Genomic DNA, 24,950 nt, shown 5'->3' with positions numbered 1-24,950 from the left:
GTACTGCTCATGCAAATGATCAAATCATTAAGTCACAACAGGTTCAATGAATTTAATTAACAGCACTATTTATTCAAGAAAAACGCATGGAACACCTATTACATGTAAGCACTAAAATGAAGAAAACAGACCTGAATCTAACTAAAAAAACCTAACAGTCTCAACAGAGAAGCCAATCACGAAAATGCAGCAGAAGCCAGTAGCTGGCACTGTGGGAAGACAGAAGAGGGAGTTACTAACTGCCCAGGTGGGTATGCTTGAGGAGAGGTTTACAGAGCTGACCTAAAGGATGCAAAGGAGTTCCCCAGGAAGTGAGGAAAGAGAATTCCAGGCAGGAAGGAGCAAGGAACCTAGAAGAATGGGTCCCCTTTCCGAACCCTAGGTCTAGCAACTATCATCACAGTAAAAATACAGAACTTTCAGAGGGGAAATGGAAAAACAAACATAAAATGGCATTTGTGCACAAAAATGGAGAGATCTCTGAGCTTGATTTATTAGGGAAACTGCCCTGAATCTGGGTCCAATCACAGAGCTTGTGGTGGTGGTGGTGGGGGGGCGTTGCTCAGGAGGCAGAGGGATGCCCAACCTGGACAGACTTTGCATGCTGTGCTATCATGTTTAGTTTCCTGCCGCAGCTGGTCAGGAGCCCTGTGCAAGAAACTGCAGTGATTAGAACACGATTTCTTGGAAACTACTCAGTACAAAGTGGTGGAGAAGGAAGGTAGGAAGGGTGAGCCACCAAGTGGCTCCCTCGAAAGCAAAGGCAGGTAGAATGAATGCACTGGGAAGATTGGCTCAGTCAGCAATTCTACCAAGAATTAAAGATTAGTAGAGAATCTTCGTTCACCAACAAAGTGTTAGAAAAAGGAAACAAAATAATTTAAAGATTAACTCTTCTATCTCCTTAAATTTAAAATCCATGACCTTGAAGGCAGACAAATACTTTTGGTTTCTAATTTTAGCAGAGGACAATACTGCCCCTTTGGAGCAAGGGACAAAAATAAAAAAGGAAAATCTATAGGGATGGCCCCGCCAGAGAAAAGTTGCAAGAAAGAAGCAGAGGAGCAAATGAGGAAGAGAGGGCATGTGGGAAAGAGCAAACAGAACCACGGAGCTCCTGACTTTTGATGGTTGAAGCTGGGCACATTTTGTTCACCAAGTAGACGAACCAATGCTTTTTCCAAATATAAACAGTACATTTCATAGGATATCCAGCCAAGAACCGTCTGCCGATGTTTGCACACGACTCTCAGGTGTTCTGGAGGCAAAGATTGGAGAGAGAGGTTGGCTCATGCTCCTCACTGGTTCAGCCATCCATGGACGGTGCCAGAAATAAGACAGAGAGTGCGCGAAGGTAAGGCGGGAGAAAAGCTTAGATTAGGAAAAGTACAAAAAGAAAAGTAAACTTACAGTTGAGTTTCTAAAGCCAAGTAGAATTAAAAGCACCAAGAGGAATTGTTCAAGAGAAAGTACCTCCTGTACTTTGTCTTTATTTCTCTGGAAACTTTAATGCTGGCTGCAAACCTCCCTAGGGATAGGCAGGTTGCCTGCAGATTAAACCAGTCCATGAACCACATGCTCATATCTGCACTTGATTCTTGGGGAAGGTCTTGTCCCCTTTCTATTCCCAGCCTCCTGAGGTCTCTTGGTTCATGGCCATTGCTACCACCTGGTCCTCTCTGTGGCCCTACACCTTCATTGCTTTGCCTTCTGCAGAGCTGGAGGGAAAAAAATGACAAATTCTGTCCATTCCTAAGGCTAAGATGGGGTAGTGAGTTCTTGGACGGGTATTAATTTGCATAGATTTTTTAAAAGCAACAATCTCCACTTTTTCTCATAGTGAGTCAGTTAAGATCTGCAATCTTTGATATATAAACAGGATTTTTACAAAATTATACATTGCCTTGTCCACTTTAAGCAGCATCCAGGGTAAATTTTTAGCTGTCCAGTCTCTGTTCAACCACCTCATCCCAATAGACCCAAATATGTGGGGAAACAGGTCAGCTGTCCGGTGGATCTTCTTGTGGTGGACAGCAAAAAGTCTTAGGGCAGTATTTTGACGGTAACGTTTCTACCAGCCCTATCTGTAGAGGAAAAAAAAATTTCATAGGGGGAAACGATGTTTCCCAGGTAAAGTGTATTCTTGCCAAATCCCTTCAGGTACCCTCCATTTTGAGTTTTAATGGCTTCTTTCTCAAAATCCAACGACTACCTGAGGCCCAGGCCTCACTTCTCTCCATGACTTGGCCACTAGATGGATGTGAAGCAGGCAGAGAGCTACTGACTTGTTGATTAGTCCCCCGCTCATGTGCACACCTGCATGAGGGGCAGAAGTACCCAAGAGCATTCAGACTGCGGCGGATGTTTCCAAAGATGGCCACCATCAATCCCTTACCACTTGGTCTGCATGTGCCCACTTCCCCTTTGAGCTCTCCCCCTCCACTTGAGTCTGGGTCAACTCTGTGACTGCCTTGATCAATAGAATGCAGCAAACTCACATCCTGAGGATTTTGAGACCAAAAGATAAGAGAACTAACTAACAGCTTCCACTTCCTTCTTCTGAGAACACAGGCTTATAAAGCACTGCCTCTCAGAATGCAGACACCCTGGAAGATGTCCAATCTGGCCATGCAGACAGGCCACAAGAGGAGATCTGAGGCCAGACAGTCCACACCAACATCCAGTGATGAGAGTGTGCCTTCTTGGACATTCCAGCCCAGTCCAGCCCCCGAAGGACTGCAGACCCAATCAACTACACACGAAATGGAAGAACCTCCCAGCCGAACCTAGTCAACCAAGTCGTGAGAGAGAATAACAGGTCGTTGTTAGGAGCCGCTGCATTTTGTATGGCTGTCATGCAGCAAAAGAAAAATGAAACACAGACCTTACAAAACAGTAAATCAACACTGAATATATAAACGTTGGCCGAGAACCTACTATGTGCCTGATCCTTTCATGTATATTTTCTCAGTTAATCCTCAAAACGGTGGTAAATATAGGCTTCCTCAACACAGAGAGGATACGTGAGGCAGAACTGAAACTCAGAGCAAGCCTCCAAACCCTAAAGCATGTGTTCTTCCCGCCGCATCTCAGAAGCTGGAGTGTGTGAACTCTGCGGGGTCGTCTCTCAGCTCCTTGCAAATCTGTCGCTTTGGGCATGACTATTGCCACACATTGGCTTCCAGGATCACGTCCCTCTCCCAGCCCTAAATGCCCAGGTGGTGGAGAACTCTTTAAACAGTATCTTAACAAAATCAGGAGTCATGGTTAGACTCCCCTCAAACCCTGACAAAATCAAATTTATGAGGCAATACACAACATGATAAAAGCGCATCTTAACAGCCTCTTGGTAGATTCAAGCATCAGATAAAGTACTGGATTAAACAGCCTCTAAAGTCCTGTTTATTCCAACAGTCTGTGACCTGCCAGGCACCGTGCAAAGCTCCTTGCATGCACGATCCCATTTAACCTTCTCAGTAGACCTATAAGTCAGTGACTTACAGATGAGAAAATAAGACTTAGAGACGTAAGAGCACACAACCAGTATGTAGCAGGGCCAAGGCTCAAACAGAGAGGTCTGTCAGAGACACAGTCCACATTCAACCATTACAATATATGGCTTTCCTTCCATCACTAGGAAGACGTGATTTTTTTCTAGTCTTCTGATCAGTGGAGATAGAAATCCCCAATGTGAACATTCCAAGAAACAGTCCCTAACCCTGAAGAGCCATCTCACTTGCACTACAAGTCATGAGATGGGCAAGAATCTACCTGGTGCGGCATAAAACCAAGGAACCGGCAAGAGAAGCCAGGACCCTTGCCCTCACCCCCATCCCAGTGAGCAATCAGAGACTGTCCGTCTCCATAAATACGTCACCTGCAAATCTGAATCAATTATTCTGCAGGATACATTTCTGAGTTGAAGCTCTAGCTTCCCCTTCAGAACAAGGCCAGATAACTCAGCAAAGACTTACCCATAAGGATGACTACTGGAGACACCTCACAATTTAAAAACAAACAAAACTGGGCACCACTGGTCTCATAGCACAGTAGGTCAAGTCTGTGGCCTTGTGGTTCCAAACTTCCACACCTGCTTTACCTCAATTCACCCATGGTAGTGGACAGCCTGATAGATTACCTGGAGTTTTGACTCATTTCCTTCGTCACCAGACACAACAGTCAACAACGGGGTTTGATGGTTCTGGGTAGTAGGATATCTGGTTCAACAAAACTAGACAGGTCGGAATTTGTGCTTGGGGACAGAGGTCATTGAAAGATTTACAAAGCAAAGAGCATTTCAATGTGATCGCCCATATTAAGGTAACAGTTCAGAGAAGGTATCACATTACACCAGCCTAAGACCATATTGGGCAATTTAAATCTATAATAAACTCCATTTCTTCATCTAATATCTTAACACTAAGATGTGGAGTCTGTAAAACACAGAGTGCTAAACCACTCTCCCTGGAAATATTTGCAGACTGGGATGACTTTTAGAAAGAACATGAACTAATATAATAAGTATGCTATAGGGAAATTAACATTTCCATAAGTTTTTTTCTTACAAAAACCCAGATTTTCTATGTTCTGTATGAGAAACCAAATCACAAGGGACACTAACCCTTTCAAAAAGTATTTTGACTTTTCACATTTAAATATTTAAATTTTAGGTGATAAGCAGATAAAGGTAAATAGTGATTCCCTGTTTATCCTGAAGTCAGACTCTACTATCCCTAATTTTGTTAAGTGCCAAACCCACAGGAAGGAAGGATGAAAGGAACTAAAAGAAGGAAAGAAGCAAGGAGAGGAAAAAAGCAGGAAAAGAAGCAAGGAAGGAAGGCAGGGAGGGAGGAAGTGAAATCTAGCCACTCCTGGGTGTGATAAATGACAATAAGTGCCAAAAATCTGAAAACTCTGTAATCCACGGTTCAATAATCAGTTCAATAGCCAAAAATTAAAAGGAAAATATTTTTCTCAACAAAAGCAAAAGTTGAGACCCGCTGTTATAAAAGCCAAGAAAGGCAAGAGAAACATTTTAAAGAGAAAGAAAAGGATATCAGGGACAGTTAAAAATAGTAAGAAGACCCAACTGTCTTTTTTACAGAAATGAACAAGCCCAAAATTCATATGAAAATACAAGGGAACCAAAATAGCCAAAACAGCCTTGAAAAAGAAGAACAAAGCTGGAGGCCTTATACATCCTTTTCAGAGTCCCTTTCTTTTCAAAACTTAATACAAAGCTAAAGTAACCAAGATTACATAATACTAGCTTAGAGATAAACATATAGATCAATGGAACAGAACTCAAAAATAAACTCACGCATTTATAGTTAATTGATTTCTGACAAGGGTGCCAAGAAAATTCGTTGGTGAAAGAATGAATGGTCTTTTCAATAAATGGTGCTGAGACAACTGGATATCCATATGCAAAAGAATGAAGTGGGACCCCTACCTCACATGATATTTAAAAATGAACTCAAAGTGGATCAATGACCTATATTCAACAGCAAAAACTGTAAAAGTCTTAGAAGAAAACACAGATGTAAATCTTCATGACCTCAGATCGGGCAACAATTTCTTACGTAGTAAGATATCCAAAGTACCAGCAACAAAAGAGGAACAGATAAATCTGACTTCATCAAAATTAAAAACTTTTGTGCTTCAAAGGACATTATTAAGAAAATGAAAAAATAACCCACAAAATGGGAGAAACTATTTGCAAATTATATATCTGATAAGGGACTTACATGCAGAATACGTAAAGAACTATTACAATTCAGCAATAAAGAGATGAATTTTAAAATGGGTAAAAGATCTGATGAGACAGATCTCCAAAAAAGATATACAAATGGCCACAAGCACATGAAAACATCATTAGTCATTAGGAAAATGCAAGTCAAAACCACAATGAGGTACCATTACATACCTACTAGGATAGCTAGAATCAAAATGACAGACAATTAACATGCATTGGTAAGGATGTGGATAAATGAACCCTCATACATGGTTGGTGGTACCAGAAAATGGTGTAGCCACTTTAGAAAATGTTTCAGTGGTTCTTCAAAAAGTTTAGAGGGGGAAGGGAAGGTATAGCTCAGTGGTAACTGCCTCCTTAACATGCACTAGGTCCTGGGTTCAATCCCCAGTACCTCCACCAAAAATAAATAAACAAACAAACAAACCTAATTACCTCCCCTACAAAAAATGAAATGAAAAAATAAATAAAAAATTAAAAAAAAAAGTTTAGTCATCGTAAGAAACAGCAATTCTACTCCTAGGAATATAATTAAGAGACGTGAACATATATATCCACCCCAAAATTCGTATATGGATGTTCAGTGTAGCTTTATTCATAATAGCCAAAAAGTGGAAGCAACCCAAATGTCCATCAACTGATATATTATAATATGTTTATATACCCATACAATAAAATAGTACTCAGCTAGAAAAAGAAATGAAAAAAGGACTCTTGGTTACAACATAGATAAAGTTTGAAAACATCACGCTAAGTGAAAGAAGACAGTCACAAAATGCTACATACTATATGATTTTATTTATATGAAATATCTGAAACAGTGAAATTAAGACAGAAAGCAGAATTATAGTTGCCAGGGGCTGGGGGGGTGCAGGGGAACATGGGCAGTAACCACTCATGGGTACAGGTTATTTCCAAGGTGATGAAAATGTACTGATGATGGTTGCACACCTTGTGAATTTACTAAAAACCATGAATTAGACTATTTTAAAAGTTAATTTTATTGTATATATTGTATCTCAATTTTAAAAACAAATTTAAAAGAATAAAAAGAAGAGAGAAGTATCCAGAGGTGGGAAGGGGTAATAGGAAACAGAAGAACAAATAGGAGATGGAAGAGTGAAGACCACCACCTGAGTGTTCTGTGGGCAAGGCCATGGCCCAGCTGCTCTCCATCTCCAAAGTCTGGCACGAGATGCAGACCCATTAGATGCTTATTGAATGAATGAATGAATGAATGAATGAATGAATGAACGAATGAACGAATGAATAAAAGAGGAAAGAATGGAAGTTTGGAGCAGACAGCTCCTACGTACATCAGTAACTCTAAGCACATCGACGTGCTACATTAAAAGAAAAGCAAATGACTCCGGTAAACTAAAAACTAAATGGCTGTTACTAAGTTTGCCTCTTCCCCCAGGGGAAGGGGAGGCCATGTAGGGGCACCTTTTCCTCGAAGAAATGGACCAAGGTCATTAGGTAATATTAAGAGCAAGGAAAAAGATCACTTACAGAAATAATGGATGTAGTTCAGACTTGCCATGAACAAATATTAGGGGCTATTTAAAGAAATATTATGTTTATAAATTTCACTTAACTCATAGGTTGTCGCCTTTTGTCAATCACAGTACACTGTAATATAGACACATCACTTTTCCTACATCATTACAACAAAATAAATTCAAGATGGAGGAAGGAGTCGAGTGTAAAAAGAAGATTAATTAAACTTTCTTGAAGGAAATACAAATAATTCTCAGGTCTATGCATGAAGCAAGAATCTGCACTTAAGAGCAATAGTAAAATTCACAAATGATAATAGTTTTGACTAATAAAAATGTGTCAAGAATTAACACAAAAATTACACTAAATACCAAACTAAGGAAATAATGTAATACATTTGGAAAAATAAAGGACTGATATTCTTGACATATATATAATATGTGATTATTTTAAAAGAATCTGGAGCAGGTTTCTGGTTAGGAAAATTGAGTGCCTTAACTACTATATGTAAAAATAGATTTTAAAAAACCCAAATTTCCTCTGTATAGCACAGGGAGCTATATTCAATATCTTGTAATAACCTTTAATGAAAAAGAATATAAAAACAAACAAACAAATATATATATATGACTGAGACATTATGCTGTACACCAGAAACTGACAAATTATAACTGACTGTACTTCAGTTTTAAAAAAATAGTATAATTCACCTAAAAAAAAAATTGAGTGCCATTTAATGAGATGTTACAAACTAGCGAAGGAGAACAATTTCTGTGGGGAAATGAGTTTGAGGTGCTGGTGTGACCATAAGCAGGTATGGGGTGTACAGCTGACGGTTAAACCTACAGTTCTCGGGGATCTGGGCTAAAAAAAGATACCAGGGATACAACGGATACCAACAAAGGTAGTATTTTGTTAATTTCACTGGAATCCAGCTGATCACTCATATTTTTGCTGCTAGAAAACCAAGCAAGGAAACCTTTACTGCAATCTTTTTCTTATTACTATAACAGAAAAGAACAAATCTGACTCCATAATTAGATCTGTTCCTTCGGCTTTAACCCTGTGCCCTGTTTTCTAGGCTTAGTCTTAATAGATCTGCACCTTTTGTAAAAGAATGTTGCCTTCAGCCTGAAATATAAAGGAGAGCCTATTCTCAAGGCTCTGACCTTTAAGGATATTAACACTTTTGCACTTATATAAAGGTAACAAGTTGCAGAATAGAAGATAATGTTTGTTAGAGGTTTTACAGGGGCACCATGATCTGACCCATGTGGACAGCTGCAAGAACAAAGAATTCCTACAGCAAGAAGTTTGCAACAACCAACCACACTCTGTCCCCTTTTTAGTATAAAAGGAGCCTGAATTCTGACTTGGAAGATAGTTCTCCAAGACATTAGTCTGCCATCTTCTTGGTCTGCTTGCTTTCCGAATAAAGTCGCTATTCCTTGCCCAAACACCTCGTCTCCCGATTTACTGTCTGGTCGTGCGGCAAGTGGAACAAGTTTGGACTTGGTAACATTATCATTATCATTTTTATTAGTATCAAAGAAGAGTCTGTACTTGACAACCCAATATTTAAAAATATGTTCTTTTTGGAATGCTCTTTTTGAAAATTCAATTTCACCCTGAGAACTGATTTTCAAGGTCAGTTTTCAAAAGATTTGGCTCTGTAATGTGTCTCCTAGTATTAGAAGGAAGGAAGGAAAGGAGAGGTGAGGAGAGAAGGAAGGAAAGAAGGAAAGAAGGAAGGAAGAAAGGAATAAAAAAAGGAGGCGGCGGGAAAGGGAGGGGAAGGGGAAGGAAAAAGAGAAGGAGGAGGAAAGACAGAAAGGCCTTAGTCCCTGGTGAAGTCATCCTTAGGTAAAGGAAATGTTTCTAAGCAAAGGTTTCTAAGTAAATGTGTTCCTTCCCTCTCCACTCCCCTAAGTGTGACACTAAGGTTAAGGGGGCACCATGAGAAAATCTGTCAACACCAGAAACATGTGTCCTTCATTGGATGCATAAAAGATAAGGCTGAAAGAGAGCTGATTCCAAGATAAGCCAGTAAAACAGTAGCTACTATTCAGATAAGATTCTTTTTTGAGGGTGAGGGAGCGTCTTTTGGAATGGACAGACACAAAATACAAATGAATGAGCCTATCTGATAGCGAGAGCACCTTCAAAGTAGTCCAGGGTTTATACCAGTGATGTAGTCAGAACAGCCGTCCATTCGGGAGTGGTTTGGAACCTAAGGTGAAGAAAGCTTAAAAAGCAATCAGAGTTTAAGAAAAAAAAAAGTGTTTCCTTTGTAGGTTTACAAAGCGAGATGGCACTGAGCAAAAAAAACCAAAAAACAAAAAAAAAAAAAAAAAAAAACCCAAACAAACAAACTCTTTTAAAGAATGAATCATTTTTACTTATAAGTGGCCAGTGTTATATGCAATGAAGTGTTTCAAGTGGCTGAGAAAATAATTTTGTTCTCAATTTTTATTTTTTAGGTTTCAACAGCCTGTGAAGTCCAGCCACTGGAGACAGAATGAAAAACCTTACCTAGCCTGAGCAATCCATTTTCTTAGTGAACACTTTCACTTCCTGAACAAGTCCTACACTTCTTGCAAACTAAGTTCAGCCAGAAAAGAACCCTCAATTTACGCTGTATCACTGTGAATTAATTTAAGTTACGGAATCTCATAAGGAAAAGAAACTCTACTTTCAGCTAATTACAATTAACAAGAAAACAAGTACACTTACAAAGGGTAGTGCCCCAGAAGTTCTCCCTGGAAGAAAGTGGTTGAGAATTTGTATTGCACGTTCCCACAGAAACAATGTTAAATAATACCTGAGCCCACAAAGGCTCACTGACCTCATTCTGTCTCTGAGGCATGAACACTGGCAGGACCAGGCAAGGTCCCTTACCCTGGGAGCAGAATGCGCTGCTTACAGGAACTGCCTTCTCTTTCTGCTTCTCTCAACAACACATTTCTTTCTTTCTTTCTTTTTAATTTTTATTACGTTTATGTATAGATATTTTATTTCTTTTATATTAAAGTATAGTTGATTTACAATATGGTGTTAGTTTCTGATGTACAGCATAGTGGTTCAGTTATAGATATAGATATAGATTCTTTTTCATAATAGGTTATTACAAGCTTTTGAATATGGTTCCCTGTGCTATACAGTAGGACACTGTTGTTTACCTATTTTATATGTAGTAGTTTATATCTGCTAGTCTCAAACTCCTAATTTATCCTTCCCCCACTTTCCCCATTGGTAATCATAAATTTGTTTTCTATGTCTGTCAGTCTCTTACTGTTTTATAAATAAGTTCATTTGTATCACTTTTTAGATTCCACATGTAAGTGATACCATGTATTTGTCTTTCTATGTCTGACTTACTTCATTTACTGTGATAATCTCTAGGTCCATCCATGTTGCTGCAAATGGTATTATTTTATTCTCTTTTATGGCTGAGTAGTATTCCACTGTATACATATACACCACATCTTCCTTATCCATTCTGCTATTGATGGACATTTAGGTTGTTTCCATGTCTTGATACTGTAAATAGTGCTGCTATGAACATTGGGGTGCATGTATCTTTTCAAATTAGAGTGTTCTCCAGCTTTATGCCCAGGAGAGGGATTGCTGGATCAAATGGTAACTCTATTTTTAGTTTTTTAAGGAATCTCCATACTGTTTTCCATAGTGGCTGCACTAAATTACATTCCCACCAACAATGTACGAGGGTTCCCTTTTCTCCACACCCTCTCCAGCATTTATGGTTTGGTACGAACACATTTCTTTAAAGAAAGCTCCATGTTATGTACCTCCTGTTCTTGACCAGCAATCACTCAAGATGCTATTTTGGACAACCACCACCACCTACTCTCCTGAAATTGCTCTGGCAAAAATTATCAGGGGCTTTCTAATCTCCGAGTCCAGTTACTCCCTGAAACATTCAACTGTACTGACTTCTGACAAACCGTCTTTATGTCGCTTTCAGCTAGCTCACTCTGTCTTTCTCTTTCTTCCACTCTCTGAACTCTCCCCCCATCCATTGTCCTACTTCTTGACCACTTCTCTTTCTCACAAGTTGATGCCTTCCTCTGTCCATCTTTAAATGCTGGTGTTGTCTTGGTTCCATCATAGACCCTCTTACTCTTCTGCCTCCTTCTTATGGGGAGACTCCCTTATTCTCATAGCTTAAAACACCTAGCACATAATAAGTGTTATCACTGTTACCCTTCAAAACTCAATTCAAAATCACCTCCTGTCCAAACCTCTAGCCAACCTCTTCCATACTCCCTTCCTCCTCAAGGAAAATTCTCTGTCATTTGTATTCTCAGAACACTTTATATACACCTCTAGTACAGCAATCAGCAATCAGCAAACCTATTCTATGTTTATAGGCTGGTCTCCTGTACTAGACTGTGAGCCCCTCAATGGAAGGGTTGATTTCATTGAATTCTATTCTATATAAGCATCAGTAAGTGCGGCCACTTCAGGATCAAACACAGATCTGTAGGTCAAACACAGATATAAAGACCTGGGAGATGTCAAGATCCATAAAATATATTTGCCACCTAAAACTCAACTCACACTTAAGTAGAAAAGGCAGATATCAAAATCAATAACTAATAGCAAGAGGGAGAAGTGAAATATTGATTCATTTAGTACATTGATATGTCTTAAGTGCCTACTGCATGCCAAGTGCAATATTAGGTACCAGAGATACAGGATAAACAAGACAGACAAGGAAAAGAGACATGGAATTATATTTTAATGATCCTTTAAAGTACCTGAAACTGCTCCTTCTATGTCAGACCTTTCTAACAAAAGATTTCTTGTTATCCTACAACATTGGACTTGGCTTTTTCAGTTGCTCCTTCTTAGTCATTTCATATATGATGCAAGACTTATGGAGCAACAGCTTTTTTAAATATTCCCCAAAGAATCAAGTAAACAAATTAAGATGTATTTAATAGCTTGTAAGAGATTATTTTAAGAGGGAAGAAATAGACTAACATAAACATGTAATAAAAAATTACGCAGATCTTAAAGAGAGACTAAAAAGTAGAAAGTTACCTAGTGCCATGATTATCCTTAGCTTAAATGAAAAAAGAATGCTAAGGTCCAGCTCATAAATAATTACACAATATGCTGGATTCAGGAAGGAATTTTCCTGGTGACCACATATTAAGTACATATTATGGCTCAAATGTTGGGCAACACTTTCTTCTGTGACTAAGGGGGACAATTACAAGTCTTTTGAAGGGAATTCTCATAGACTAAATACAAAGTCATCAGAAGCTTATAAGCCAGTCCAAGTCTTCAACAGAGCTTTCAGCATTTAGATCAGGTAACTGAAAACTGAAAGCAGATTAGGGCCTTGGATTCTCCAATCATAGCTTTTTTTTTTTTTTTTTTTCTCTTTAATGCTCTTAGAAAATCTTCTCAAATTAAGTTGGTTTATCCTCTGGCACAGAACTCTTGTTTCCATAACATGCTCTTGCTCCCCTGATGAAAAAAACCAAGGAGAACCAACTCAAAAAAGTAGAATTTGAAAACAGAAAAATCAGGGCTGCTTTATACATCTGCCCCTGCAAACTTACTCCAACATGTCTAATGATATTTTCAGAGGAAAGCACAAACCTATTAAATAGCAGTGGTCTGGGGAAATTACAGCACGCCAACGTAAATAAATATGATAGGACAATTTTGCTTCTAGAATTCCCAAGCAGTGTTACAACACAGTGGCAACAACTTTTGTGTGAACAACTTAGTTGCTTCTAAAGATGGTGTCTGGCCCTTCTTGGGCTATTCCAGATGGAAAATGAATGGACATAGGTAATAAGAAGAAGCTACCAGCCTGGATAATCAAGAGACTCCATCATGAAGAATGTTCACTATGTATTTAACAAACGAAATCTGCTTCTTTATTAAAACCAGACTCAATGCAGAATCCTGAGCTCCGTGAAGCTTGGAAATTATGAAGTAGCACTTTTCCATTACTTATCTACCTCTCACCAAATAGTGAAAATATGTGTCGATGTTGGAGGCAAACCAGAGAGATATAGCAATATCTTAACTTTAGTTCTAAGTATGTAAGAGATTTGGCTGACATAGAAGAGTGTCACTCTCATGATATCAAGGTTTTACCTTCTCAAAGATTTGATAAATAGGCACCAAATGACAGTTACAAGTGTAACCATAAAACTCCACAGAGGTTACTTAAGTTCAGTCACCTACAATTCTTGTCTGACTTTTTCCTGACTTCTGTTCCCTTAAACAAAGAATGAAGAACAGAAGGATTCTGGCTGAACTTTTAAACTTCCCAAAAACCCAAACAAGCCATTCCCTAACCCTGTCATTAGTGAACACTGATGAATATTTACACATTATCAGCTTTTAAAGGCTCCTGCAATCTATTGTCTTAATTAGTGTATCTTTGCATCTAACTCAATTCTTCAAAAGAACCTTAAAAAGTGAACTTTGTAAGCATATGATGTTCGTAATAATTATAAATTTCTGTCACTTATACTCTGATGTGACATAAATTAATCAAAATAAATACTTATGACACAGGTGTGCCACTCATTTTAATATATGGTAGATGGACTAGTAAACACTAAAGAAATACTCCTGGAAATTAAATGTTAAGTCAAAAGCATAGCTGACTGTGCAAAGATTTCATAATGCTGACAACCCTTAATTTCAGACTTTGGAAACAAAGCAATGTAGATCTGCAGGTCAACTGTCTAATAAACACAGCAGGATCAGTCCTTGGGTAACCCACTCATGTGTCATATTTAATGATTAAATAAATTCTCTACACTACTGAATTTATAAAGGAAAGAAGAGTCTAGGACTCTGTGAAGAGTCTTGGCCAGAATTTTCTTTCCAACTTTATTTCAGATTTACCAACTGCCAAGTGTACTTTGAGCACAAAAACTATTGGCAGCACTAAGTTGCTGGGCAAGAATAGTGAAGCCAACTATTCTCGTCATAACTCACGTGCAAGCTACAACATTGTTCTTGAATTTCACTAGGTCAAGCCAAGCAACCTACACCCCAGCTCTGTTTTGCAACTAGTAACACACACACACACACATACACACGTTAAGAGATACATTAAGTTTTAAAGCCAGACTCTCTACCCCTCTGCATAGTCCATAAACCTTTTCTTACTCTGATTGTATATAAACAGTCAGCAGTAAACTGATCAAGAGTTAGTTATGAAAAACTAAAAACTGAAATCCTACTGTCCAGATCTGAATTTTCACTGTATCAACCAAAGCTGGTTTCCCAAGACCAATTCCTAAAAATCTCGGAATTGTCTTGGTAGAGCTAACATACATCAACTCTATGCGTGTGACTCAGAAGTAATTAGAAATGTTCTGTAAAGTATACATTCATAATGTTACTTAGAAACTTGAAAGGTAGATTGCAACCGTAGTCATTTTTATGTACACCGTAATACAGATATGGTTTTGCATCAACAATGGATCTAATACATGTCTGCCATTTAGATTCCAGTATCTAAATTAAATTTCATTTGTTTGTTTACTGTTCTCATTCTGGCCCAGCCATTCAATAACCTGGCCTTGAAGTGACTATTTTCTGTCAACAAAGAACCATACATACACTCCAGGAACCGCCAACAAACAAGCAACATAATTTTATTATGGACTACAGGCCTAAGGAATACTAAATTGATACTTCATTGCTAGCTTGTCACAATTACCTAAAACAGCCTAGATGTTTACAGAAATTGAAAAGATTAATATAAGAGAGTTTAAATACAGATCGAATTTCACTACTAGAAAAATAATATACAAGAAAAAAGATTCAAATTCTCAGGTAATAACTCCATTTGTTTCTATGAGTCAGTAGATAAATTCTTCTTCATAAAAAAAGTATCACACCCCCTTGAAGTCAATTTAAAGAGATTTTTGTCAATATTTGTAAAAGACCTTAAAGATTTTTAATAAAATCTGGGTATTTATTTAAGTAACTTTCAACATGATACTGATTTCATATAAAAATAAGGTGAAGTGCCTAACACCTAGTTTACAGATGTGTAAGATTTTTATTTTCAGTGCATTTTCATATCTATTAAAACAGTAATGAACATTGTTCTCATGTGTACAGTTCAGTGAAATCACCTACAACATGGAGTTCTTTAAAAAAAATTCCCTTGGATTTTTCATTTTTTCACTACTTAGAGCATCACTCTGCATGTGGTAGACTACCAACAATTATTTATTAAACTGTTGAATTCAGAGGGCAGACTGTAGGATCATAACAGGCAGAAATTGCACTCTAACCGAATTCTGTGCAGACCTTAAGAAGAAATCTTGCATATTTTAAGTAGACAACAAATGTCTACTGATAAGAAGACTGTAATCATGGTATTAATAATAATTTAAATGTTCTCAAACAGAAGATTTATTTCTAGGAGACAGGAGAATATAGTTATAAATGAACAGATTCTTGGTTTTGCCTCTTAGTAGACACACGGCACTGGGAAAGTGGGTTAAGTCTGCAGGGTCTCAAGTTTCCTCGTATGTAAAACTGACCCATTGATGTTGTCTGCCTCATAAAGCTGTTTTAAAGATTAAATAAGATCAGGCATGTAGAGTGATTGGCACAGCACCCAGCACACAGTAATGCATGGTGTGCGTTTGGGTAGGACTTGCCATAAATTACAAGATCAAAGTAATATATTTGGCATGTGGAGTTTTACAGCAATTTGCCAGCCCTCTAAAACATTATAAGCATTTTTTTCCCTCCAAAAAATTAACCTACTTGGAGTGGTCTAGACTACTGAAGTTCCCATTAGTAATGATGATGATTTCCTCGTCTGAGAATGAATTTGGATTTGCAGACACTGCAGACAACACACTGATGTATTTCTGACTTGGTTCCGGTCAAGCCACCCCCTGGGAACGATCTGATTTTAAAAAGATGAGCACCCTTGATCGTCCTTCTAGTGATGATAAGACCATTTTACAATGTTTCTGTGATAAACATTACGTTGTGTAAAACCGATAGTAATGCAAGTAATAACTGTCCACAGCAATACAGATGAATACTGTTTGGTAGAGATACAACAGATTTCTAAACATATTAGAAAACTTGAATGTGACATCAAGAGATATTTGACATGTAATAGCCTGGGTGTATTTAATTCTTTTTGGATGACTTTTAAATAAGAAATAGGAGTAACTAAGATTTTTTAAAAGAGGGTGAATTCTCCGGCTTAGGCAAATACTTGGTTTTATATGGTTTGGAGTCAACAGACAGATGGCCTGCCAGCCACTGATAATTCACTAGGATAGCTCCCCTCCATGTTTATGTTTCTTAAGAGTCTTTAAAACAGACTGAAAGTGTTGGGAAAATACTAATATAATTGGTCACAAACACTTTAGAGCCTTGCTCTACAAAGGGATATAACTTCCTTCCTGTATGAATCATATACCAAAGGCAATCACCTTGCCCATTGTTGATTGCCTACTGCACCTGAAAAGGTCTGCTTGGAATGGAATGTTTACTGACACCTTATACAACTTCTGAGGCATTTAAGTTACACAGATCTGCTCTGCTATGACTTTCAGTAGGAGCTGCTAGAAATACTTAAATTTCTCTCCTCTCTTCTGTGTCCCTTAAGAAAATTATCACAGTATAGCATGGGTTCTGTATCTTTTAGTTTTCATATTTTCTTTAGAAAAAAAAAAACCACTACAAAATAAAACTCACTTAAGATGTAAGTACTCACTTTTTACAATTTTTGGAATAATTAAACAAGGCTTTAAAAATCAGCTCTTTCTCATACCCTTTCTTCTCCAAAAATCTGACACACATTTTGAGATGTTTCTTTAGTCAACATCTCCAGCCAGAGAGAAACGCCAATATATTAAAGCAACTAAAGAAGTCAGTGTATTAGAATCACCAGTGGATGTTTAAATAATTTATAATTTTGCTTTGCTTTCTTATTTTTCTTTTATACCAGTAATAAAATTTGCAAATCTAATTTTGCTCCCTGAAAATAAGGGGTATCTTTATTTTTTATTTATTATATATATATTTATTTCCTATTGTATCATTTTATTTTATTTTATCTTGGTGGGGGGAGGTAATTAGGTTTATTTACTTTTAGAGGAGGTACTGGGGATTGAACCCAGGACCTCAAGTATGCCAAGCATGTGATCTACCACTTGAGCTATACCCTCCCCACAAGGGGTATCTTTCTTAACCATAGCCAGTTTCCCCACTTATCTATATCCAGTTTATAGGACAGTGAGGCTGTTTCCTTCAAGATATACCTTTCCCAAGGCTGTCGGGGACTGGTTTCTTCCTGATACTCACACAGCTGCAGGTCCTTTCTGCAACACTGCCCACTCCCAACTCATTTACTACATTGTCAACGCTCATTGTGCCCCAGGCCAAGTACGGTGCTGTTTTAAGGGGCCACTGGGGCAACTCCTTGGAAAGAAGAACTAGTTGGTACCTGTTGGTGGAGACTTGCACATTCATTGGGCTTTGTGCTTGTCAATCTCCCACGGCTCCACCAAGAAGCGGTGAAACAATTTTATCCTGCAAACCCGAAACAGGAACTGAAAGGGCCTCTAACCAGGCCTCCAAAACAGGAAGCCGGGGACAGTCCCTGTAGCCACCAGAGGGGAACTGACTTGTAGCAGAGAACCCCCAGAAGGCTGACACCAGCCTCAGCCACTGGTGAGACCAGGCCAAGCTGTGCGCATCTAATTAGGCTTCACCTTGAGGTGGAACCAACTTGAACTACTGCTGCTGAGTATCTTAAGCAGACTAAAGGCGCCCAAGCTGAGGCTAGAAGCCAGGATCCCAGGAGCCTGGGAAGCAGGACCAGTGGCGACAATCTGTAGTTAACTATTTGGGGTAAGAAATGGGTGTTCTAAAAACGAGTTTATTTTTGTGCTCTGGAGTTTTCTTTTTAGCACTGCTTTTTTTTTCCCCCCCAGTTTTCTAAACAAGCTCTTTTTGGAAAAGTATAACTTTGCCTCCAAGAAGCAAGAAGAAACACAGTGGTAAAGGCCCAGAGAAAAACCATGTGGGGGCTCCACGGGGGTATTTTTTAAAATCCCTTTCTAAATTAGACTTTTTCCTTATGAGTCTGCATATGTTTGCTCTTTTGATTATTTTGCTAAGACTTGTGCCTGGTGTGAAGAGGCAGTGACTGGAGGTGGGAAGAGGCTCTAAGGTCGTTTAGATCAGAGGTTCTCAGACACGGCTCCCTAGAGTGGCATGATCAAGTTTTCATTCATCACGGGCGAAATGGGAAAAAGAATAACAAATAATCCGTTTTTCCATACACTTACTGTATGCAAAAAGCTATTCTTCATGCTCAGGTTATGTCTTCTCTAATTTAACATAAAAATGTCTTTTCTTTTTAACAAGTCGTGGCAGAAGCTGGCTGGCTGTTGAGTTTTCTTTTCCTTGCTTTATAATCTCCTTACTTGGAAAAATAAAATGTTGACAAACACATATAGGTCTTCCAATTTTTTTTAAATGGTTCATGGGGACCACTATTTCGGAAATACTGATTTCACCTTCTCCCTCAAAGTATGAGACAGTGTATTCGAAAGCCTCACTAGATTTAAAAGGAGAAATTGCAGAAGTGGGCTGGAAGACTCTTGGGAACTTCTCAGTCTGGGATAGACAGGAGACAAAGGTTATGTTTGTTTTGTTTTCCTTTTATCAAGTAAGATCAGAAGTCCTAAGGAGCTGCGCTGGAAGCAAATGGAACCAAACCCAGAAAGTTCGGATGTCTGTCCAGTGACGTGGCCCAAATAGGCGACTTCCATCACCAGCCCAAGTAAAGTGAGAACACAATACAGATGAAAACAGAAAGGCTAAATTCTTAAAATTTCAACTTGCATGTGCTTCCTTCCTGCTAGCCACTGTTGCTACTGGGTGAAAGGCTGAGTAAAAGATTGCAATCTGCAGCGAGCCTGGCTAGAAAAAGGCTAGGGATGTAAGGGCTAGGGGCAGGGGAAGGGGAAGCAGACAGCCCTCTAATCCTAAGCCCCCTGAGAGGGAGTGAGGTGGCCTTGAGCAAAGCAGTGTCCCAGAGTCTCACATCAGCAGGAAATCAAGGGCCATAAATAGGTCTGGAGGGGACGAAGGTCAAAATGTTAAAGGATCCTCTTCTGGCATCACTTTCTCCTTCATTGAGCATCCTTCTTCCTCCCCTCTGCCTGGCCTCCCCACTCTCCCTGCAGCCTCCCAGTCCTTCCTTAGTCCCCTACCTCACCACAGCCCCTCCTCTCATCACCAGTGATCCAAAGTAATGCTCTGACGACATCCACCCAAGATGCTACCAGAAGCTATATGAACACAAAAGTTACTGATTCTAACACAAGGAAAGATGTGGTCAAAGTCCCTGTTTTAGGTTGGCAGGAACACACTTTGGCTGAATGTTTAAATAGATGAATGGGTTTCATACTTCAGGGACACTTAGTTAACAAGGCTACTTATAGCCTAGTCCCAAATCTAACCACCATCTATAATACTGCTTCTAAGAAAAGTGTGCTCCTGGTTTTAAGCAGCAACCTTAAATCATTTACCATGAATGAACAAATGTAACTTCTTTGTGGTTCAGTTTTCTCATAAGCAAAGTAGGAGAATAATAAGGCCTATTCTAGCTACACTTCCTAAAACTGATGTTCATTTAAAAAAAATTTTTTGAGACCCTGCTAGTTGGGGGTCTGTCTACCTGGAGTAGCTCTGCATCACTGACATCTGTATCACTGTCATCTGTATCACTGACATCTATACCACTGTCTCTCAGCCTTTATAGAAATTTACTGCCTACAGTGCAGGGGGCTGGGAAGGGCTGTTGTTAACTTGGCCTTTGCCATCTCTGAGAGATAGTCTCGTGTATGGAAGTATGACAAATTTCCATAAAATCTTTGATAGAACATTAGTTTCCTCTCAGAACAAGAATGAGAGAATGACCAGTGTAGTTGAAGAACAAATTCAATGACAGTTAAATGATCATCAAATAGAGAAAATCAGTGAAATCCTTTAACTGCAATCTATCCTTTAGAAAGCTGCCAGGACGCATAATGGAAGCTTGTAAAAATGTAACTGACTTTTATGGTCTTACTCATTCCATTAAATTGACCTATTGGAATACCAACATTTCCTTTTAAATGCTGAAGCCCTTGTTAAGTCCTTCTTGCTTACCGTTCTATCTCAGGTTAGGGGTCACCTCTGAACCACCCCACCCCCTCACCCCCCCCCACACCACCCCGTCCCCCGTTTGACAATAGAGGCTATTTCCTGGAAGCCCAAGACATTCTGTGCGGACCCTGACAGAGGCCCCACCTCAACCAGGACTTGAATCTGTGCTTCTCACTAACCCTGAGCTTCTGGAATGGGAACATGACAGTTCATTCACTTTATGGACTGAAATGATTCCTTCTCTTATCAGTACTGTTGTACTTTTAAAGTGCAGAATTGGAGGCCTGGAAGGAATCTCAGAGACCAATTATTCCAACCCTCCACTCTGGAGATTTTAAATGACGCGCTCCAAGTTAGAGAAGAACCAGGATCAGAATCCAGATCTTGAAACTCTCCATTCAGATGCTCTGTCCCAGCACAATCCGCTGCCTTACCTTTGCAAATTCACAGGGATTCCACGAAGAAATCTTAGAAATTTAGTTCTATTTCCCCCTTTACTTCCATCCCTGGTCAATTTTATAGGCCGCTGAAGGAGACAAAGGGCCTTGCTCACAATTCTGTGGTTCAGAGCGGAGCCAAGCTGAAAACTCAGATGGAACTTGACAGATGAAGTTCTTCTCACTAGATCCTAATGATTCACCTTTCAAGGGGAGGCAGTGGATGTAGAGCAAAGGTCAGCATGGGGAAAAACCCTGCCAGGCCTGTTTTTGTAAGGCTTGCAAGCTAAGAATGGTTTTTACATTTTTTAATTGTTAGAGGGGGGAAAAATCAAAAGGATGATATTTTGTGAATGATACGAAATTCATATTTCAGTGTCCATTAATAAAGTTTTATTGGAATACAGCTGGGATTATTTGTTTAGATACTATATGTGGCTCCTACTGAGTAACACCTGCAGAGATGAGGAGTGGCGAGAGGGACCTCCCACAAGATCTAAAATGTTTACCACCTGGTCCTTTACAGAAAGATGTGCTGAACCCTCGTGGGGAGGAACAAGTGCTCTCTTAGAAATCAGAAGAGAAGTCCTACCACTAGGGAACTTGGCAGCCCTCAGTTTAGATAAACAAAACGTTTGGACAAAACTGATACCATCTTCATCCTGTCACATCTTCGACATCTACACACTGAATGAGAGAGCTCAGACTTCGTGTCACTCACACAGGCAGGGGTGAAACTGGGGCCTGCCCAGGTGGAACAAAGCAGTGGCATGAGACAGAGCTGGCCCAGAAACACTGGTCTTCCAAAAGTGTGTCTTCTCCACTATTCCACATTGCACCCAGATGGCTCATCAGGTCCCTGCCAGCTCTCTGTCACATGATTTCAAGATAGAGCGCTTCCCTGCCTTGATTCTGAGAGCACTCAGCCCAGCTAAGTGGAGGCAGCAAGGGCGAAGCAGGACCTTTTAGAATCAAGCACCAGAAGTGGAATCTTGCACTGGCCAGTTATTACCTGTGATCTTGAACCAGGAATGAATCCCATATTTCTCATCTAAGAAAGTACTTCCTTCACTTGTTTGGAGGATTAAATGAGATACAGTCTGGACCCTTCTAATCTTTCTCTCTCCCTTTCTCAGAGACAGTACTTGGAGAATAAACAGTAAGTGAGCCTTGTTAGGAAACTCTTTCAAGTGAGCTTAGAGTTTAAGAGCCCTATAAAAAAAAAACCCAATCTATCAGTGCAATAAAAATAGTCTCAGTATTTCATTGGGTGTTTTCTTCACATATCTTTCAGTTCTTTGAAGCTTCTTCCAAATTATAACCCAAAAATAAAAGTGCTGTAATTTTTAGAAAAGTTATATTTATGTAATTTTTATAGTAAGCCACACAAAGCACCAAGCTATAATATATTATATGCATGTCCAGTTATGAAGACCAAGACTATAAAAATATAAAATATGCTAGAACCAGAAAGTCCTAGTTTATTTAGTCTGGCTTCCTTAACATGAAGTTCTTCTTGTTCTTAAAATATTCAACTTTGGCTGAATTCCAAAACTGACATAAGCCTACCTCAGGTGTTTTGAAGAGACTGAAGAGAATCAGAACTGGAAACAAGACTGGAATATAAAACCTTCTATGTGATCACAAAGGCAAGAAACTTACTGTTTGAAACCACCATTAAATCAACACTCATAAAAAATAAATATATGTATATTCTCAACATTGGCTGTAAAGGGTGGTAAAGGTTAATTTCAATAGCATGCTATTCTCTCTAGCATTTGCTAACATAGCTAACTGCTTCTGTCAGTACAACTGCAGTGACACTTTCTGAAATCTGTGATAGGCTGAAAAGATATTTTTTCATGAATTGTGCTAGCAATCACTTTAATGGGCACACCTTAATTGCCAGTCTAATCTTAGTTATTAAAATAGCATATCAGTACTTTAAACAACTTAAATCATATACTTTCCAGCCTATCATGGTATATGGGGTAATAAAAAACAGACACTGGTTCTTTCACCAAAATCCTAAGAAAGATACCACACAAGTTTAGTGTACATTAAAAGGTTGCTTTTGAAAGTAATTACTTGAAAATTCAAATTGGTAAGAGATGGAAATTAAGCCACTAAACTTAAGGTAAAGTCAGTTGGGAAGATCATGACATGACACGCAAACGCGTAGATCTACTCTTCATGCAGCTTGGCTGGGTGGCTGAAGTCCTGATTTCTGTACTTTCAAAAGCACACAGGAAAAAATGAGGACATCATCTCAAACAGTCACAGGCATATACAGAAGGGAAATATGGGCCAAACCTAACAGAAAAGAAACCAAAACACTGAATGGAGAAGGGTTGACTGGAGCAAATGTCTCGCACTGCAGAAAACAGAAGTTCTTTAATTGGACCACAAGCACCCCAAGGAGGCTGCTCAGTCAGACTCTCGCACAGATACACATAAGGCTCTTATACCAGCACACACACTCCCAGGAGCGGTGAGTGCCCAGAGCAGTCACGCTGCGATGCTCGCTGCCCCTAACGCGGGACAAGAAGTAAGTAGGAAGCAGTACTGCTGCCCAGAAGTTGTTTTTTTAACTACCTAGAAAAAAAAAATTTCCCCCCTTTGGTGGCCAGGAAAAACGTGGCCCCTGACTGCGGAGGATGGGGAAGGGGTTGCACACGCACCTGCATTGTAAAAACGGTCCAGCACCGCGGTTTCCCCAAAGTCCAGTTTACCAAAATGCAAGGTCTCCAGGGTGGCGCCCACCACCTCGCACGCCTCCCGCAGGCACTGCAGGGCCTCGCTCTCGGCCACCACCAGCTGCCCCTGGCTCGCTTCGTTGATGACATATGCCACTGTGGTCCGTCGGCCGCCACCAGAGTTGCCCCGGCATCGGGTGGCGCTGCTCCCCGAGGTGGCACTGGGACTCCCGGTGCCAGGGGCGGCGGCACTCTCCACGTTCCAGAAGCTGCCCGCTGGCGGCGGTGGCAGCTGGTTCTCCTCGCCCTCGGCCACCGCTGCCGCTCCTCCCCTCCGGTAGCTGCCGCCCTCGGCGAAGGGTGGCACGGAAAAAGTGATGCCCTCGCCCGCCTCCGCGCTCATCTCTCCGGACCGGGCTGCAGCGACGGCGGCGTCCCCCGCCCAGCCGCACCGTCTGGCCAGCCACAGCTCCGGGCTGCTCCGCGCGCGCCGGGCTAAGCAGCTGCCATCCCGCGTCGCGCCTTCCGCGCCCCGCCGCCGCCTCCTCTCCAACGCCCTCTCCCCCGAAGGGACGCCGCTGCCAGGCGGCGGCTCGCCCCTCCTCGGCGCCTCCGTGGCCGCGCCGCTCGCCCGCTGCAGGGTGTAGAGTACAAGGGGTGGGGAAGCCGGGTTGAGCGGGAAGGGACAGAGCTTCCTTTTCTTGGCGGGCAGACAAGTCTGCTGGCGAACCTGCGCCGCGGTGCAGCTCAAGGGCGCCGCTCTCGGGGTGCGGTGCGCCCTGGCCACCGGGAGCGCAGCCCCGGCTCCTTCCGTGCCGGGCGCCCTGGGAGGGGCCGGGAAGGCGCCCTCTGGGTGGGGAGCTACCTGGACAGCACCTTACGGGCGGGCGGGCTCCCTCGACTGCGTCCCGGAGCAGCGGCAGTGGCCGCCGAAAGGATCCGCCTCCTTCCTTGGCGGCAGCTCCCCTTCATCTGCTCTATTTCTTCCTCCTTCCCTGGCCCCGTTTCTCTTCCGATAGCCGCGGCCGCTTCGTCCCAGCACCCGCCTGGCAGCTCGAGTCTCGCCGCTCCTGGCAGCCACTCTCCCTGTCAGCCACCGGCTTCTGGCCGCCCACTCGTCGCGGCACCGAAAGTTTGGGCCCGCCCCGGGGGAGGGCGCTGCTGGGAAGCTCAAGCCCGGACGAAACCGACCGCGCCGCGGCTCCCGGACCACACTCAGTCCAGCCCCGACAGCCGCGCGGGGCCAAGGTTCTCTGCTGTTACCAACCAGACCCCCACCCAAGAAGACCTGGAGTAGGCAAACATGGGAGCGCACGCGACGACAGGATGGCGCAAAAAAAGTCTCTCTGGCGAATA

General features: G+C 40.9%; 1 protein-coding gene across 5 annotated transcripts in view; it reads right to left on the bottom strand.

The window, feature by feature from the left end:
• The window catches only part of MAP3K5 (mitogen-activated protein kinase kinase kinase 5), a 202,206-nt gene that overhangs the window by 149,758 nt on the left and 27,498 nt on the right, over positions 1 to 24,950 (bottom strand). Inside the window, exons 1-2 of one of the 5 annotated variants that reach the window (XM_074368290.1) lie at positions 24,471 to 24,917; positions 23,580 to 24,228 (exon numbers count right to left, since the gene is read on the bottom strand). The exons of 2 other annotated variants lie outside the window; for them this stretch is intronic. In XM_074368290.1, coding sequence (XP_074224391.1) covers positions 23,580 to 24,228; positions 24,471 to 24,566 — 745 coding nt within the window. In that variant the 5' untranslated portion in view covers positions 24,567 to 24,917. Of the gene's footprint in view, positions 1 to 23,579; positions 24,918 to 24,950 lie in introns of those variants that run through there. 2 more of the 5 variants (XM_010965630.3, XM_074368288.1) reach the window with 2 other exon arrangements.

The sequence above is a fragment of the Camelus bactrianus genome, chromosome 8 (genome assembly GCF_048773025.1).
Source record: "Camelus bactrianus isolate YW-2024 breed Bactrian camel chromosome 8, ASM4877302v1, whole genome shotgun sequence".
In the NCBI taxonomy this organism is placed as follows: domain Eukaryota; kingdom Metazoa; phylum Chordata; class Mammalia; order Artiodactyla; family Camelidae; genus Camelus; species Camelus bactrianus.
Note: the sequence above shows the minus strand (reverse complement) of the source record. Positions and strands in the feature narration are given on the sequence as shown.